At 37.5% G+C, this 20,005-nt stretch overlaps 1 protein-coding gene across 3 annotated transcripts in view; it reads left to right on the top strand.

Annotated features, from left to right (window-relative positions):
- sash1b (SAM and SH3 domain containing 1b) overlaps positions 1-20,005 on the top strand; it is a 106,480-nt gene that overhangs the window by 65,816 nt on the left and 20,659 nt on the right. Inside the window, exons 1-4 of one of the 3 annotated variants that reach the window (XM_079852437.1) lie at positions 5,458-5,589; positions 17,385-17,513; positions 18,103-18,150; positions 18,259-18,308. In XM_079852437.1, coding sequence (XP_079708563.1) covers positions 5,569-5,589; positions 17,385-17,513; positions 18,103-18,150; positions 18,259-18,308 — 248 coding nt within the window. In that variant the 5' untranslated portion in view covers positions 5,458-5,568. Of the gene's footprint in view, positions 1-5,457; positions 5,590-14,744; positions 14,903-17,384; positions 17,514-18,102; positions 18,151-18,258; positions 18,309-20,005 lie in introns of those variants that run through there. The other 2 variants (XM_079852436.1, XM_079852435.1) reach the window with 2 other exon arrangements.

Below are 20,005 nucleotides of genomic sequence, written 5' to 3'. Positions count from 1 at the left end.
TTGAAGACCCATATTGCATTATATTTGATGTTTTTATTTACATATGTAAACACATCAGGCATAGTTTTATCTAATTTTGTTGGAGATTATTTAAAAGCCCACTGAAGTGTCTTGGAACGCATAGCTTTGTTTGATGCGTTGACGTAATTTCCACTGAAACAGGAAGCTAAGGCGGGACTTATTGAATAGCCAATAGCATTTGGTTTACCTGACAGACCTCAAGTCGTACTTGACAGCGCCATAGAAGCAAATCCCAGCGCTGATGATAAGTTGGATTCAATAGTAGAGGTGTGAATAAATTCTAGCCTTTTCATTCTTCCAACGTACAGTTAGAAAACGGAATAAAACTCGAGCGTTTGAGCATCCGAACTCTAGTCTCCAACCCATATTGCTCCGTGACGTGTCAACGGTCGCTTTAGCCAGGGGGCGGGAGTCGGGGGCCGCTTCAGATTCTAGACAGCATTTGATTGGACAGAAGATGTGATGAGAAACTAAGGTCTGCGGTGATGTCATAAAAATCCATGATCCATTTTAGCAGAAGTGAGAGACTGCTTTGAAGTTTTGAATGCTTATATCTCCTAAATGCGAATTTTGTCATTGTTTTGGAACACACCAGCTTATTCATAACCTTAAGGCTAACATATTCATACTAAAAGCTAAAAAACGTACATTTTGAGTTCAGGGGACCTTTAAGTGTTTTGGCTCCAGTGTTCTGGAGCTGGCAGTGTGTGTCAGCGTGTTGGTTTATCATGTGACAGGAGCGCATTGGTGAGTGACAGCTGGCTACAAAGAGACGCGTCTGTTTAACCCCATGTGCCTCTAGAGACCTGTCAAAATTCACTTAGCTGTCTGTCCTTGTTAGACGGGCCATGCAGACGCCGGCCTGCTGCCCGGGAGGTCGTCACGGTTCAAGCTGAGGCAGTGTCTTAAACACATCGCTCATCTTATTTACAGTCTGTTCACTTTATATCCCACAGAATATGTGTCCGCTGGGAGTGTCATGAATCTGTCATTTGTCACTATTAACATCAACGTGAAATTAACTGTGTTATTTACTTTCTAAATACAGGTTCCTGATGCTATTGTGCACAATTGATCTTTGCACGTTATTCCAATGGGAAAAAAGGTTTGTCTTCATAGTCTTTTGTCAAAATGCTCCACCTCTGAAATGATTTTCCTGCTCAGCTGATGTCACCAAGGTCATATAGCAAAATATCTATGGTCAGTTTTAGGTAATGCTTTCTGAAATATTGCCAATAGTTTCCACAGTAGTGGTGGGTAAAGAGGGCCTATTATGCTTTTTTACATTTTCAACTTGCTTTAGTTTGTAATGTTGCTGTTTGAGCATATAAAAAAAAAACTGCAAAGCACAAAGTCACTCCAAAAGAAGTTATTCTCTCTGTATCAGTGCACTCTGAACTCCCTGAAACGCCTCCATTGTAGCCTTGAGTTTTCTTCTGGGAACGAACACATCACAATATTCCTTATTTAAATAATTCCTGCCCAAGGTATACGCAAAATAAAGTGGCGAGGCCCGGTTGAATTGAGTTAGTAGTGTGTTGAAACTCACGGTTATGGTAAGGGGCGGGACATCTCCCAAACACGCTCAAAGTGGTTAACTAACCACAACACACAAGTCCAGCCGACCAATCAGGAGGGGCTTCATAGAGACCGGAACTAAACAGAGCGTTTCTGACTGACTGGGAAGAGAGGAGCTGCTACAATGTAAAATATGGGAAAAATAATGGGGTTTTTTTGTGCACATCCAAGTATGAAAACCTATTTTAGTAGACCCCAAAAACAAAATCAAAACTTTGTAAAAGGGCATAATAAGTCCCCTTTAAAAATCAAGACTTTATATTTTTCACTGTTGAATATCACTATTTTAAATATTTCACATTACGGAAGTAAAATGGTGTAAATGCTGTCACTTGTATTGCTGATATTTATATGGTGTGTGTTTGTTTTAAACCGGTGACAAAATTACATGCAGATATGAGAGAAAAAGCATTCGTAAATTGTAATTAGTAGATTGATTGGCACAGAAAAGTTGATTGGTGTAATTGTGTGAGATGCTGGAACGTCGAAACATCTGGCAAACCTCTGAATCAGCCCTGATTTTTCAAGAGGGCAAAATTAAAGCTACATAATGCAAAGACTAAATAAATATGCTGAATGAATTTACTTTGCACAGCTGTGCCCCCGTTGGACGTGCTTTCGGCTATTCAGACACAGAAGGTCATGCTGAGTTCACACAATCACACAACATGACCAACATGGTGCTTACGACCCCAAGAGAACCAGATATCCGGAAGCATCACGCTAGATTTTGAGTGATAGCTGTTATGGGCATGAGTCTCATGTGTGTTCTCGCTTGACTGGATGGAACAAACAAAAAGTCAAGGACTTGTGAATCACTCTGTGTTCACCATGCCGGAGCTGTGGGATTCTGTGACTCTCACTAAGGGGCCGCATTCTCTCTCCCTGAAGTCCACGTCCAATGTTAGACAGGGTGTCTTGTGCCAACAGAGTTGTAATCACTATCTGAAACTTGGCAAAGTAAACTGGCAGTTTTGACTCATAAAGACAAAGACAATGCCTACGAAAATGCCTACTTCCATTCTATATAACACTATGGGCCCTATCATACACCTGCCGCTGCATTGAGCCGGGTGTATGTTAGGGCCGCAAGTGTTTTTTGCTAATTTCAACCCGACGCAGTTATCATTTTCCAGTCCTGCGCCAACAAGGTGTGTTCAGGCGCATTGTTGGCGCGTTGCTATTTTGAGGCAACTGAAATAGATGAAATAACAAAAGAAATACTGCCTATAGGCGCACATTACTAATGCGCTCTTTAAATAACAAAAAAAAATTGCGCCATTGACTTTAGACCAGTTTTTCCACTTGCAAATTACGTCATGTAAATAGCGAATCCGCCATGGCTTGAGCGCAACTGGCTTTTAAAGGGAATAGGAGATGAGACTCGTATTGGTTTATTGCACATTACGCCCAAAACACACTCATAACTCATTAAGAGAATATGGACAACCCTTTTAGATCATGCGCCAGGTGCGCCGGCCAGTTTTCCCGTCGTTAAACTAGCATTACGGATCCGGACACGCCCTGAGTGCACTTGTGCCGTGCGCTTTAGACCATGTTCTTACATCGGTCAAATAGGGTAGATTAGTAGTACCATAGGCGAAAAGTACCCGGATTACCTTCTACTTCCGGCGAGGTTCTGAAGTGCAAATTCGATGGACACTTTACTATCCCATGAGGCCATGAGGCCATGTGAGAGGATTTGTGAATAGAAGTGAACGACGCAACTGACGATGTAGGTCACATGATAATGACATGGCGGATGTTGTACAGTACGTCCGGTCATACATACTAAATAGAATGTAGTTTTTTATCAGTTGTGAATTAAGTTTAAATGTATCAAAATACTTGATGCAAAAAGTTTTGCCTTTTTATGTGACAAACAGAAATCGTATATCCAGTGGCCCAGAGTGCAGTTTTCTGAACTGGTGCGGTACTGTGACTGTGAGTGAGTTCAGCCAGCCAGTGAGGAGAGATGCGGACAGACAGGCTCAGTTTCTCTGCCGGTGCACTGGTGCGCAAAAATGCCCTTTCTGGCACTCGCCTATCTCTGCGCCCTCAGGCATGTGCCCGCCGTCCACAAATACACACAGACATGATGCAGACCCCCGACCGGCCATCTGCTCCTGACTGTAATGTGCACTGCTACTGATCTAATGATGTCAGAACCCACAGACAGACTCGCAGTCACTTCCTCGTACAGTCTCACAGATCGATAGTGCTGTAAGTTTGTGATATTGGAGAGATAACAACATGACACAACAGATAGATCACTCTCATTGTAATCAGTGTAGGTGTCTACACAGACCTACTGTACATGCAGCTGTTCACCAGGTGAAAAATCATGTGTGAAGTTACAGGACACATTTAATCCATGAGGCACGTGATTTGTACTGGTACTTTTTAATATATACCATGGTACTGAATAATTACTGTATTCATTTACCATGGTATTTAAGATTTTTGTAAGGGTTTTCGTCAGTTGTGCCTAAGATTGTTTGAGATGATACTGCTGTCCAGACAAACCTCTTCTAATTCACAGTGATGTCAAACTCATGCTGTCTGATGCCATCTACTGGCGTTTAATGCTCTGCATCTTTGAGTCTTTGAGCTTGTTCACCAACCAGTTAGTAGTAAGAATATTTGGTTCCCTACTGAGTCAGTCTCACAAATACTGTCAAGAAATATGCAAGTGGTAGTTTGTTTAATTTTTTTAAACTTATAAACAAAAATAATAAAACATAAAGCCTATTTTCATATTTTTTATTATATTATTATTTTATGCAAGTCCTATTTTCTCTCAAATCAAAAGATAAAAAAAATGGAAATTATAATTTGCATTAAGAAGATAAAGCTATTTTTTCACAAGTCAATATATTATATTATATTATATTATACAAGCCATATTTTTTTCTCAAATAACAAAAAAAAACATGAAATTATATTTTACATAAAAAATTAAGCTATAAAGCTGTCAAATTCAATATTTTAGTATTATATTATATTATATTATATTATATTATATTATATTATATTATATTATATTATATTAGTCATGTTTTACTTTCAAACCGAAAAGAAAAAAAAAACATGAAGAAGATAAAGCCTATTTTTGACAAATCATACTCAATATTTTTTGTATTATATTATATTATATTATATTATATTATATTATATTATATTATATTATATTATATTATATTATATTATACAAGTCATACTATATTGTGTCTTATTTTATATATGCTTTACAATCTTTGACAGTAATTATAATGTGGAATATGTTTTTATTTGTTATGTTAGGTTTAAGTTTCTTCATTCAAAATATAAATTGGTTATATATATATATATATGTATGTATGTATGTATGTATGTATGTATATATGTATATATATATATATATATATATATATATATATATATATATATATATATATATATATATATATATATATATATGTATATGTATGTATAATGATTATTTTATTTTTATTTTTTTTTGAGTAAAGTATAAACCTGACATTTATTTGTGAGACTCACCCTAATATCTGTCATTCATCTGTTTAAGCACACTCAGGTTCCTCGTATAAAACATACTGTTTTTCTGTCCCCTCCTGAATTCGATTTCCTCCCGTCAGCAGCATAATGGTCGTATCTTTTTACCCGTGCTGATAATAAGAGATCTGTTCAGCTTTTGTCAGGGTAATCTTAGCTGCTTCTGCCCCATCAGCCTCACAGACACACATTTTAAAGCTCATAGGAGGGAGTTTATTAAACTGCGCTGACTGTCCCGCAGCTGGAGAGAGAGAGAGAGAGCTCCACCCTGCAGTATATTTCATGTCATTTGCTCACCGCCGCATGTGTGTGGGGGGGTCAGTCCTCCGTTCACAGCGGCGTGTGTATTGTTCTCTGAGCGTCCAGGAAAAGTTTCAGCAGTCAAACTGAGCTTGTTGAACACAGAGGAGCCGCATGTTAGACTGGAGACCAATGGTGAGTGTGTGTGACTTTTCAAAGGGTGTTTTACTTTGTTCTCCAAGGGAACTTGTGAATGGACATATTCTAACTGTCATGATACATTAACACACTTGTGTGAATATGATGTCAATGCTTTTGAAGATCATTAGATGCTCTCTGTTGATATTGCTCAAACTTTCTGGTTAGTTTGTTTTATGTTTTTAACTGTTTAATCTTGTACAATTAATTCAGCCTAAACTTTTTAAACATTTACAGATTATTTTATAGATCATTTCAGCTTTAGATTATGTTTTGATGGTTATATGTTTTAAGAAATTTAAGAATAAAGTTTGAAATCCTATGGACTTGCCTTAGGATGCTCAGCATTTGGATACTGAATTCCAGTTGGTCTTCTCTCTTACATGTATTTGCAAACTGAATTGTGAATTATATTTTCCTTCTTGCATCTACTTATCTTCTTAGCACGGACACATTTATAACGTTTAAAATATGCTCCATTCTGACATTTACTCTATTGAAAGAAAAAAACGGCTAGCTAATAAAATATAGACCTTCCGAGTTCTTCCCATGTGACAACTAGCCCCAGTCTGCTCTGTTTATCAGGAAGTTAAAGCTTTGGTTATGTTGCAGGAGATGTTGTCGTTTATTCAGTTGTTGTTGCTCAGATAAGCACCACAAACTGTGTGAACATCCATCTTGTAAGGCAAGATGTGTCACAAAATGAGAGTTATTTTGTATTGTAAATAAGAAGTTTGGCCCTTAACCTGAAGTCAGCAGTTTATTTTTCCATTTCTCTCATAAATAGAAAAACTTTTTGAGATGTCTGTTTGAAAATGAGATTAAGTTTGGTGTACTGCTTTAATACATGCCCATTTCAATAAATTGAATTGTAATTGTGCATGTTTTAAGTATATTATGGTAATGAGAATCACTGTTGAGAATAATGAGTGAATGAATAATATATATGCTTGAAGATGATGAAATGAAGGAAGTGTGTTGAAGTAAAGGCAGGAAGGCTGAGAAACAGACAGAGATCGAATCAGAGTATATGGACTTGGTTAAAGAGACTGTTTGGCGTAAACGTTTCAGTTCGTGGACTCCAGGCAGGGCGAGAGAAACTCCTCACACACCAGCTGCAGAACATACTCATCAATTATAAACTTTTAAGACTTTCTCCTTCCACATGTGTGTGTGGGATAATCAATGACAGTGATGCAGCTGAATGTAATGTTGAGATTTCCTGATTGTGTCATTTCCTGTTTCCCAGAGCCAGAACGTGTCCCGGCTGCTTCATGGAGCGTGTGTGTGTGTATGTGTGTAGATGTAAGTTAAAGACATCATTAAAGAAATCCATGTGACTCCTGTGGTTTAACCTCGAAAGTGGTATCTGCATAGTAATTAATGACAGAATTTCCATTTTTGGGTGAACTATCCCTTTAAGGCGAGACACTACAGGCAAAAATGAAGAACGTGTGTGAGGAGCAAATGGTGGTTTGTTGCTGTCGCACTAATTGCATCATCAGGTTCTGGGCTTCTATTCTACTTCGGTTGTCGTAGGAGAAGCCACACTATAGGACTGTGCCTCAAAACTTCAGACACTGCCAGAATTTCATCGGAGGTTAAGTTTGATACGAACATGTCAAACTAGCGATTGAAGACTACAGATTTTAGCCTAGGATCAGAGGAATCTTGTAGGAGTTGTGAAATTTGTTTTAGATGTTCCAGATCGTACAGTGTGAACCCGGTTTTAACCAAGAATTTTGAACTTGGCTTTATCCAATGTCAGATTTTTGTTTTGGAAATGAATGCAAATTAGTGCATATTTAAAGTTGGCATGAAATGGAAGTTGCGATAGCCTTTTCTTCCCTTTTGACGTATTTCCAACTCAAACAGCTTCTTGATCAAGGAAAAAATGTAGGGCGGGACTTGATTTTGTCACTGGGAAATTGATTGGATGGACGTGGTTTGCTATTGGTCGATCTCATGTGAGTGACAGGTTGCCCCGCCCTCATGCCAGTAAACACATCATCAGAGAAGAGATGTCATTGACAGAGGGAAGGAAGTTATTTTGATTAAAGATTACAAGGGCTCAATAATTTAAAAAACATAATGATGTGCATGGATAAATACTGCATTATTCCAGAAAACAAAATTGATTTACACATCGGTTTGTTGATGAACATGCACTTGTTAATGCTGATGGTGAGGAATTACAGTTGCAACATCTCATAATGTACCTCGAACAGGACGTGTATCTCAGTGATACACTCAGTTTGAGTCATCCTTGCCATGGAGGTTCGGGTTGAAGATCTAGTTCTTCCAATGTTTCATCATCGGACTCAGATTGATATGGTAAAATCAGCGTCATTGTTCGTTACTGTCTTTACATGTTGAATGTAATTAGGAGCCTCCGGATGGAGCTGAAGTTCAGTTATAGTAATTGCCGTTATTTTCTGGCAGGCACTGTACGCGGTAGACCAATCACAACGGACTGTGCCATCTGACCAATCAGAGCAGAGTAGCTCGTGGAAAGGAGAGATTTAGAGAGCTGATTCATCCATCAAGTCATTTGAGAATCATTGAAAAATATGATGTTCAATGTATATTATGAGGAAATTAAACAGACCTTTTGATGCATGTAAACCTGTTGTAGAGGACCTCCAAAACATTCGAAGACTTTAAAATAGCATAATAGGGGCACTTTATTATATAAAAAAGTATAATACTTGTAATAATTGTTAAAGTAATCAGTCAGCTGATGTAGCTTCATGTAGCCTGTATGAAGTGTAATCGATGCGACAGACACATTCCCCTCAGAGATATCGTCTCTCAGGAGCTGTTGAAAACTAATTGAGGTGAACGTGGCGTGACCCTCGGCTACCCATACAGTCATCCAGACAGATAACCCGGGGAATTGGAGCCATTATAGCGGGTGTAATCCCCCCTCACCCCCGTCATCTCATTCATCATGCCCAGGGTTCCCCAGTTAATGAGGAGGGCAACAGAGCGGCCCGTACACAGAGAGGAGAAGATAAATGAGCTGCTGCTCGTCCCGACACATGCTGAGACCCTTGAGCCCATGATATGTTCCCTGGGTGATGTGACATTGCACCTCATTTAAAAACCTTTTAACTACAGTAGAATGTCATGCTCCTGTCCCACTATTGGCTTGAGATATTTGATGCAATGTTTGAATACATTTTGCACTAGCTGGCTCATTTATGTTCAGATTAGCATTTATATTATGTAGAAGGTAATACTTAACATTCATTCAAGGTGATTTACATAATCCTTAATAGTGGATTATTTAAGAGTGAATCTCTCAAAACCTGGCAAGAACATGTCCAGGTCACATTTTACACCATAATCAAAAGAAATAATTTATATTGCTCTGTCTACTTGTAGGATTATTCATTTAATATGTGATTTATTTATTTTTTTAAATGACAATTAAGCATATTTTCTCCCCAAATTGTTATTAACCATAATTGAAAAAAATCATTACAATAAATATTCAAATCCAATGACAATCCCAATTGAGAATAAATAAAATATATACAAATTAAAATTAAACTAACATGTAATATAATGTAATATATATATATATATTTTTTTTTTTTTTGTTCATAAGGTTTGTGAGAGTTCTCTCTTCTGTGCATCATTTGTATGCTGTTATGATCAGTTTTTCACATTCATGCACATATACATGTGGCTTCACTGCTCATAGCTCTTTTTTATTGCTTGAAAATTGCTGTTTTCATGCAATGAAAAGGCTGCACATAGGAGACAGCGAGCAGATCATGTGATTGAACCATAATAAAGTGTTTATCACAGGCCGGCTGTGTTGGGCAGCTCAGATCAGAGACGTCCCGTCACAGAGCTTTTCTCTTCAGCATCGCTGCCTTTCTTAACTGATGAAAAGTGGCCAGATTTCGCGCAGCTTTGACTGGAGGGCATGTCACTTAACAAATGAATGGTTCTCTCTTCGAGGACAGTCGAGCCAGTCACAGAGAGCGCGACCACGAGACCCCTGTGCCTCTCGCGGTGGAGGAATGCGCATGTTTTCAGCCCAATGAAGGAAGCGTCTCACGAGTATAAGAATCTATTCTGTGCCTCAGATCTGCTCTGCATTCGTCGATATTAAATTACAGCATTTTCTTGAAGAAGACACTGCATTTGAGCCATTTTTAGCAAATTACAGTTTACAGTCTAACCCAAGACATGTTTGATTATTTGAAAAGAGATCTCCCATGTTTATCTCCCATGTTTTTTCCTTATTTTTTTGGAGGACTGTGGGGAAAGAAACACAAACAGTGGGTCAGAGTTTCACAGTGGTCACTCTACTTTTAGACCGTGTCTGTGAGAACACAGAAAGAGCATAAACCTCAGTATAACTATAACTGAGCGGAATGAGTGTGTTAAACCATCTGGACAGTGCTAAACACTGTGCTAAATATTTTCAAATTCAGCTAGTAGAAAAATGTGCCTTGATCTTTTGACATAGGTCTTTGTACCATTAAAACATCCTGGAAGTTTCATTGCTTAAAATGGCCTCCTCATTAAAAACAAATGCATTCATTTAATCAAGCTCCGAAAACAGCTCGTTTTGGCATTGCAGGATCTGTGATGTCACACAGGCGAATACATTTGCATATGGCCACCTCCAGAGCAAGACATCGACTAATAGTTTTACAGCGTCGCACCATAGGCCCCGCCCACTGGCATTCAGTCGTTTAACAGCTGACCCTTGCCTACACTGGATGTGAGCGTCAAAAGCAAATAGAACCCATTATAATCACTAACGCTGTCTACACTGGATACAGAATACAGATGCGCATTCAGTTTCTGACATACTGCATGAAATTGTGACGGTCGACAACAGGACAAATGGAAAGAGTTAGTGGTGGAATTTTTGATTCTTTCCAGTTCGTTCACCAAATTGATTCATTCAGATTCGTTCACTGATTCGTTCAGTGACAATTTCTTCATATTACATAAATACGCCTGCAGGTGGCAAAAAAGAGTGTCTTTTGTGCTATGTCTTAAAGGGACACTCCACCCATTTGCATTAAGCTTTTCATTGTTAGAAACCCAGTCATACTATTGAATGGTCGTGCAACACTCTCTCATTTTCCCCTGAGACGGGAGAAATCAAGTTATTTACCTCTTACACTTCCTCCTACAATGACGCAAAAATCGTCATTTTGCGTCATTGTAGGAGGAAGTGTAAGAGGGGGGGATTTCTGTTGAGACTACAAGCACTAGTTCCTCATCTTTCCCAGGGGGCGGGACCCGCTCACGCTACAGACCTATTACAGATCAGTGGGTGGGACTTTACTCTCTGAAACTGAAAGCAATATCCTCCATCTTGTTTGAAGCTAAGCTAACAGGCGCTGTGGAGACAGATGTAAAGTAATGACAATAGCGGAGGAGAGTGCTCAATATGATATAGAAGAAGAGGATTTCGGAAGTCTGATGCTAGAATCAGGTGTTTGTGGCTACCTTTACAAGCCGCATTATAGCGAAGAGCAGCCGAGGCAGAAGACCTGCCTGCCGCGGACGAGGAGCCCGGACTGGCTCGAGTTAGGGCGGACTGGTGGCGCCGGTGATCTCACTATGCAACTACGAACCGCTACGAACACAGAGATAGAGTCCGTCTGCGGCAAAGAATTTCAACGATGACAATTTCTCCTGGACGAAATCTCTGAATCAGACGAGGACACGGACGTTTGTGTTGAGAACTATCCTAGTTTCGCACCGCATATGTTCTGACTGAACATCCAGGTACCATGCAATAATTTACCTTTTCGAAAGAAATACAAACGAGGAGTAATGCACTAATGAGTTCGCCAACTAACTAGACATTTTGTGTGAATGTGAAATGAATTTCAAGCTCTGGTGGTAGCTAGCCTTGTAGACGGAAGAGTGATTTCTCTTATAGGCAGATATGCGCTTTCTGGATTAGTGGGAGTGGCTTGCGGAGCTGTGCAATGTGGTGCATTGTGGGAGTTGTTGTCTTTCATACAAATGCATCCTGAAGTTATTTTTTGTCTTTCCTCGGTCACGAAGGCACCAAATTCAAAATTTATTTTACATTTCGACTACATATATGACCCACTTTAAATAAAAAACAAAGTTCAAATGGGTGGAATGCCCCTTTAAGTCAACGAATGTATTTACTTGTTACAAAAAAACTGCTTTGGCGTTGTTCAAATGTGTGTCTAAATTAGTGGTTCAGATGACCAAAGCACAATGTTTTCTTACATAATTAACATTTTAATTGTTTGGTCAGACATTTAGACATAAATCTGAGATTATATTAAACGTTGAGTTATGTTCTGTATGTTAAATATGAATATATAAACAATTGTATGTGCACACCTATAACTGCGCTTTGCATTCGCTTTCTGCTGATTGCTGAATGAGATTGAATCACATGCTAAATGACTGATCTACATGGTACTCTCATTCATTTCATTCACAAGCGAAATGTACCAGTTCGTTCAATTCAAATCAAGTAAATGTCAAGTACCCCTCGCCCACTTAGCTCAAACCAAGTAAAAAATTACAGTGTTAATTTGTTACATTTAACCATCAGCTTGCGTTATTAAACTGTAAATTTCTTTCTTTGATGCAAATATGCCAACTACACAAGCCTAGCTCTGTCTGTTCGCCATCATTATCGATCAAACAACTGGTTCTTTTCGTTCACGAACGACATGTCCCAGTTCGTTCAACTCCTCTCTCTCTCGTTCAGACTCAAAAAGCAACTCAGTCACGGTCAGTGAAGGGCGTATTCGTTCGCTACATTCAACAAATCACATGCTTCGTCACATCTCATACTCGAAGGCTATTGGCTCGAGGTTTAGTCTTGACAGGTTGAAAAAGTCCACAGAGCTACCCGGTTCACTGAGCTGCGCATGGCTGCTAATATCGCCACGCTGCTGTGGAGGGAGGGATTTCAGTGAACGAGAAATATGAGTCAATGGATTACGAGAACGAGAACGTTTTGTTCACCTAAAAGATTCGTTCAAAAAGAACGATTCGTTCACTAACGTAACATCAAAAGTGTGAAAGAACGTTTGCTTTGACGCGTCTAATTTTAAACAGCTCGTTTGTGTCTCTGTACAGATTTCAGAAGGATTCCAGCACCGGAAACAAGTTGATGGTTTGTTTTAATGGCTTTCTGAATCACGTCGGAGAATTATATATTTGTTCGGAGCATTTTGTTTTGCAAACGAGGTACAGTGTTATGGAGAGTTTGCAAAGAAACTTCTGTTGAAAGATGAAGCAGTCAGCTGTATCGAATCTGACAGCAGCCGCATCACAAACCGTAAAAGATTTCATAATGCTTTGTCTGTAAATTGTATTTTATATGGATAATGTTTTCAAAACACTTACTCACGTGCAACAGCGAGTGGGCGTTGATACTGTTTCCTATGTTAGCCAATCATAACAGTGGCCGGATCCCTTAAAACAGATCATTTCAGACAGAGATAATAATACGGAATGTCGATTGTTTTTCTGGATCGTTTTTCTGCAAAAAAATTTAAAACTTTATTAACATTATAAGTGAACCTCAAGGAACTTATTAAAATAATTAAAATATATATATATCATGACCCTTTTAAAATTAGTCTAGGGTTCACCTGACTTGTGGGGGTCGTTTATGTATAGTAAGTTCAAAACTATACAGTAAATGCACATTTTCTAAATTGTCAAAATTGTATTGTTGAGAGGGGAAAAAACAGAAATAATGTAAATAATAAATAATGTAAATACAATGAAATGTTTGCAAACATTATAAACCCCTCACTCCACAACAAATCCTTTAAATTTACCAGTATTTAGAGCAGGAATGAAAAATGTAAGTATAAAGCAAACATAAATAGTTACTTCATTTTTTTTTAAAAATGTATAAACTCCGCCTAAACAAATTTATTTAAAGTAAAACTGCATCATATAAGTTCATTGCACGGATCACATGACAAAAAAAGTGACTTATTTTCCATAAAATACGAATAATTGAAATGTTACATTTATTTTACATTACTACTAAGGGTTTAATAACCTAATTAAATATACACATCAATTATAGTTAAAGTAAATGCAACTAAAGGTTTTTTTTTCTGTCTTTTTTTTTTTCTTCATAAAATGCGAGTGGTTTTTGCCAACAGTTGCCATGTTGCTAGGATGTTGTAAATGGTTGCTAGGTCGTTGCTAAGCAGTTGCTAATTTGAGTGTTTTTGCTGTCATTGCTGTCCCCTTGCTACTCTAAAAGTTATTCTAAATCATATTAGTGCATTGCTTTGTAATTGATACAGTGTTCTAGGTGTTTGCTAGTTTTTTTTTTTTTGTGTGTGTGTGTGTCCTCCGGGTAATGCAAGGTGGTTAAAATCAAGTGAAAATCTTAAGTCTGATCACATAGAGGATCACAATACACTGTAAAGTGTTTGTCAGATAAGTATCTCCTTAATCTTCAATCATTAATAAATATGAACAGTCATAATAGTGATGCTAATGAATGACTATTAAATACTGACAGACATTAACATATAGACCTACTCATCAGTTAAACTATTATCTGTATTTCTTATTTAGCTTGAGGTGTTTGTTTTTATAATGAATTTCCTTGTTTATGTCTTGGAAGGCTGACGGGGTGTTGAATGGACGTCTCTGAGGGCTCATTGATGCATGTAAATCTGAGCCAAGTTGAGTCTTTGGAAGTGTCACTTCCTCCAGCACAGCGCTGCTCAGTCTGTGGAATAATAATCACCCTCAATAAGCTGCTCAGTGTCTGTGAACATCAGCGATGAGCGCGCAGGTGCGTGGAGACTCGGACAGGCTCCAGGGGCTTTTGCACTCGTACAGGGGAGCATTAAGGGAAAGCTTAAAGGTTTTTCTAAAAGAACTGGAGTGAATCTCGTTTCTCCACTTCGTTCCGTTTGGTTTGTTTACAAGTTTCATTGGCTGCTTTAAGTGTTGTAACTAAATCTCATGCTGTTTGACTCCAGTTGGCTGTGGTTTGATTGTTGGACAGCAGGAGCGTTAAAGCCAGAAGACTTTCCAGATTTGTGCATTTCACTTCAATAATTTGCCCATGAGTGAGGCATTATGTTTTTCCCATCTCAAGACAGGATGAACAACATTTGGCTCTTGCCTTCTCGCTTTCTGTAAGGATGTTCCTTTAAAACTCTAGTCTTATATTTGGAGCAGTGTTATATTTTTGACTATGGATAATGAAACAAACACTGATCAAGACATTTGTGGGGATTTGAGCACGACAGACAGTTTCTCATATGTATGGGCAGACCTGATGAATATCCTGGTAAGTTGGTGAGTTTTTATGTGTCTTCCAGAAAGGTTTTATTTTTTTATGTAAAGGTTTTATATTTTATTTTATTTATTAAATAAAAATATTATTTATTTTGTAATGTAATATAATATATTGAATATATAATTTAATAATAATATTGATTTAATAGTTATATCATGTTTAATATTGATTTATATTTAATTACTATTATTAATATTAGTAAATGATATAACTAAATTAGCCCTCTTAAACATGCATCCTGTCTTCAACATTTTATTTTATTTTAATAATAATAATAATAAAAATATATATTTCCTATTTTATATAATAATAATATAATATAATAATAATAATAATGAAATGTAATCATATTAATAATAATATTTAATTATTATGAATTGTGTGGCTGTTAGTCAATGTCTAAATATGTCCTCTTTAGCCAGCATCCAATGTCTTCAGCATTTTTTGTTGTCTTTTTATAAATATTTGCACAGTGAAAGTACTGTATTTGGATTCACTTTACATTGAATGTCACATTTGATTTGATATTTGATTTGATACTACTCCTGGGGAGATGTTTTTTGATATTTTGTCAACTGACCTGAATAATGAAAATACATGGTAGCCTTTTAAATGTCATTGTTTTAATGTCAAATATGTTTTGTCAGTGCCTTGGGTCATTTCAACAGCATTTCACACTGAGTTCAACTGAGAGTTTTTGTATTAGAAGAACATTTATAATGTTTTTTTTTTCACATCATTTAATCTTGTAAACTTAGTCATTCTTCTATTCATACATGCTGAATATTTATTTGTCTGCTATTAAAGAGATTGTTATCATTTTGTTTGGAATCGTAAGACTCCCTGCATCCCAAAACTTTCCCATCACCACTAAAAGACATTGTGTGCTTTGCTATGGGTGACATAGTTGACTAAAACTTCAGTGTGCTAAAAATATTTGAGGGAATTTTTTAGGAGATGAGCTTGCAGATCTTGAGATGATGCTTTGACCTCAGGCTCTCTAAGTTTACAAGAGAGGTCACGTCTCTGTGTGTCATACAATACCAGGAAGACATGCTGAGAGAAAGTTGAATTCTTCTGACCGTGAATATTGAGTTTGGGCTTCTCCTTTCATGGATCTGTTGATCCCAGAGGTATTTCTGCAGTATGATGAAGGCCAGCAGGATATTGACTGTAATCAGACATAAAGTGTCTTGTGGGCTTGACAATAGTGTGCATTGAGGGCGCATATCGACCGCAAAGGGGGCGCTCGTGAGCACCCTTCTGAAATCTAAAGTGACTAAATAGGACACCTTACGGTCTCATGGACTTAAAGGACCAGTGCATATGGCAGCCATTATAAGTCCACAATACTGAAAGTGCATAAGAAGTGTGCCATTTTGGACAGGGCCTGTGAGAAAAACCAGGTATGCTTGAGAATTCTGTCCTTTTAGCGTAACATCTTGTGACATCACATCCTGTTTTTGGTTCGATTACATGTCTTTGGTCCTTGTTGGTGTTCATATTTAATTAGAAATTCAAGTTTGTTTGGAAGCAGACTGAGACAAATCTTTTAATCTTTTCAACGTTCACACTTGTTCAAATTAACCACACCAACAGAGCAATCGCACCAGAGTTCATTATAATCGAGCCAAACCTGCCTAGTGTGAACACACCCACTTAGGGTGTGTCTGAATTCCATTTTGCTAGTTTAACGACGGGAAAAATGGTCGGCGCACCCGGCGCATGGTCTAAAAGGGTTGTCCCTATTCTCTTAATGAGAAATGGGTGTGTTTTGGGTGTAACATGCAATAAACCAATATGAGTCTCATCTCCCATTCACTTTAAAAGCCAGTTGCGCAATGGCGGATTCGCTATTTACATGACGGAATTTACAAGCGGAAAAACTGAACGCTTCTCTAGCGAGGAAACGGATCTGTTCGTGCGCGAGGTTAAAGTGCGCAAGCAGACCATCTACAGGACAAAGTGTACGTGCGTTTTGGACCCGCCTATAGGCGCACATTACTAACGAGCTCTTTAAATAAATAAAAAAATATTGCGCCATTGACTTTAGACCAGGTTTCAGTTGGTCAATGGCATAGTATTTTTCAGTTGCCTCAAAATAGCAATGCGCCAACAATGCTCCTGAACACACCTCGTTTTCAGACCAGCATGCCCATTGGCGAACAGATGGGCGCAAATGCATTTGCTATTTAAACAAAGTGGCGCAGGACATGAAAATGATAACTGCGTAGGGCTGAAACTAGCAAAAAGCACTTGCGTGCGACGCCTGGCGCTGCATTGCCAGGATGTATGATAGGGCCCTTGGAGTCTCTCTGAAACAGCTTTCAAAGGCACAAAGCTGCTCTTTTGAGTGTGGTTTGGTCTGAGAACTGGATATCCGTCACAGTTTTGCGATGATTATAAAGGCGTTTTTTTTCCACACTGCTGTTTTCAAACTGCAAATAATAAGTGCATTGTTTGTGTGTTGTAGGATGGCTCTCTGGGTAACATTGAGGACCTGGCCCAAGAGTATTCAGAGTATTACAGCACGTCTTACAGCGAAGTGTGCGACAGAATGGAGGAGTTACGCAAACGCAGAGTGTCTCAAGAAGCAGAGACGGTAAAACACTCACATAAGCTTCTGTTTAAGGGCTTATTGTACACTTCTGAATCCTTTATTAACTCCACCTACACTACCGTACACTACTAAGTTTGGGGTTGGTAAGATGTTTTTTTATGTTTTATGTTTTTACTCACCAAGACTGCATTTATTTGAACAAAAATATAGTAAAAATAGGAATATTGTGAAAATATATTACAATTTAAAATAACTGTTTTCTATTTAAATATATTTTAAAATGTAATTTACTCCTGTGATGCAAAGCTGAATTTTCAACATCATTACTCCAGTCTTCATTGTCACATGATCTTTCAGAAGTCTTCTATATTCCTCATTCTCTAAAATATATTCTAATATTCTATATTCTAATCATTCATATGCTGATTTGCTCAAAAAGGGAGGACTTTGCCTCCTCATTTTAAAACACCACTGCCACACCACTGATATATTTATAAATATTGCTTCACAATGAAAATGATGGTGAGATGTGTCATGTGGTTTCGGCAAGATAATGTTATCAGAGACTGAAGGAATGAACAGTTTGTCATTGAGTGTTTTGTTTAACTTTCTGCGTGACTTTGTTTCTCAGGCAAAGGCTGAATCAACAACTTCCCTTCAGCTGCGGTTGGAAATCCAGGTGGGTGGATTAATCACAGAATGACCCGTCCAGGAACTGGTGCTTTTGTGGGAAAGGCACTCTTTATTTGCTGTTAAGAGTCTAAAATGTCTTTATTTTCCCTCCCAGGAGTCATTGGGGCTGTCTAGCGCCGTGTCCACACCTGAGGTCGAGAGAAGGTACATGACATCTTGTTGCATTTTTAGTGTTTCTCCTCTAGACTTTACAAACTGTGCTCGTTTCAAGAAACATGATTATGGGACTTTCTAGATGCAAATGTTTAAGATTCCATAACGAGAAATAATGAGATATTTTGAGTTCCTGGACATTCCTAAATAAGACCCTGCAGCCCTGAGAGTTACTCAACAATGAAACCCATCCGGCCATCAGGACATTGGAGATGATGCATGCATTTCCTGTTGACCCCTTTTTTCCTCATTTCTCTTTTTCCTTCCTTTCATTGTCCACCGGATGAGATACAATCTGAATCACCACCATCAGCATGTTAATACACGTAATGCACGAGTCAATTTAGTTATTTTTGTTTCATTATTCACAATATGAACTGCATTCTGATTGGATGAGCCATGGTCAAAATAATTGTGAAATAAACCGCTAAACTTCACAACACCACATGGTACAGTGATTTTACCTTATTTAAAGGATTTTATATGGTGAAACTCCCCTAAATAATTGTAAAATGATGGAAAAATGTCTCAGGGTTTATTGCATTTATAAATAGCACCTAAATTCAATAAAAATAATCCATGGTAATTAGTAAAAAAAAAAAAAAAAGTTCACCAAGTGATATTTTCATTAGCTTAAAGGCGCTATTATGTAAAATTCAAAAACCCTTGTTATTAGCGACACCGGTGGCCGTTAAGTAAACTGCAGCTAGCAACATATTATCTTGAACATTGTATGCATTCATTTCATGTGTCGTTGAATGAAAGAGAGAGGTTTTCTAGATGTGAGCACAACCATCACATCCTTTGGATTTTCTCTGCAAAACCGTCCCGAGTCCTTCACATAAAAATCAGTCTACAGGCTTGTATTATTAAAACCATTAATTACATTGTGTTACAAGCTGTTCACACATTGGAAATACAAAAAGCAATTAATAAATAAATATTAGCCTACATAACATATATACAATTAGCCGAAAGTTGCACATTAGCCATACTTATCCCAAGTTTGGAGTCGATAAATTTTTTTTTTTTTTTTTTAAGAAATTAATGTTTTTATTTGGCAAGTATGCATTAAATTGACCATAAGGGACAGAAAAGACATTTGTAATGTATCAAAAGATTTCTTTTTCAAACTGCATCACAGTTTCCACAAAAATATTAAGCAGCAAAACAGTGATCATTGATTTTTAACATAATCAGAATAATCAGATAATCAAGAATAATCACAATATTACTTTTTTTACTCTTATTGATTCAATAAATGCAGCCTTGTTGAGCATAAGAGACTTCTTTCAAAAACATTTAAAACTGTTATCGACTCCAAACTTTTGAACCCTTCTGTAAACTCTCTGTTTTATAATAGGTGACGCAAATAAATTCTATTATATTGTGCTGTAAACAGCTGATAGTTTAGTTAATGATCAATGTTACTTGGTGAAAGAATTATTTGTAATGTCAATGTGTATTTAAAATATAATTTCTATAAATTGTTTAACATGATGAATAAAAATAATGAACATGCAGCATTAAGACACATTTGTTTGCAGTTTTGAATGTATCTGTCTAGGGGTGGGTGATATACCGGTAGACACAATTATACTTGTAAACACAGTCATTTATGCTGTAAGAAAGTAAACCGATTTGAGAAAGAAAGCGCATGTGTAACAGTATATTTGATCTTAAAGTGA

The sequence above is a fragment of the Squalius cephalus genome (genome assembly GCF_949319135.1).
Source record: "Squalius cephalus genome assembly, chromosome: 20".
NCBI lineage: Eukaryota > Metazoa > Chordata > Actinopteri > Cypriniformes > Leuciscidae > Squalius > Squalius cephalus.
This window is presented reverse-complemented; position numbering and strand designations above follow the sequence as displayed.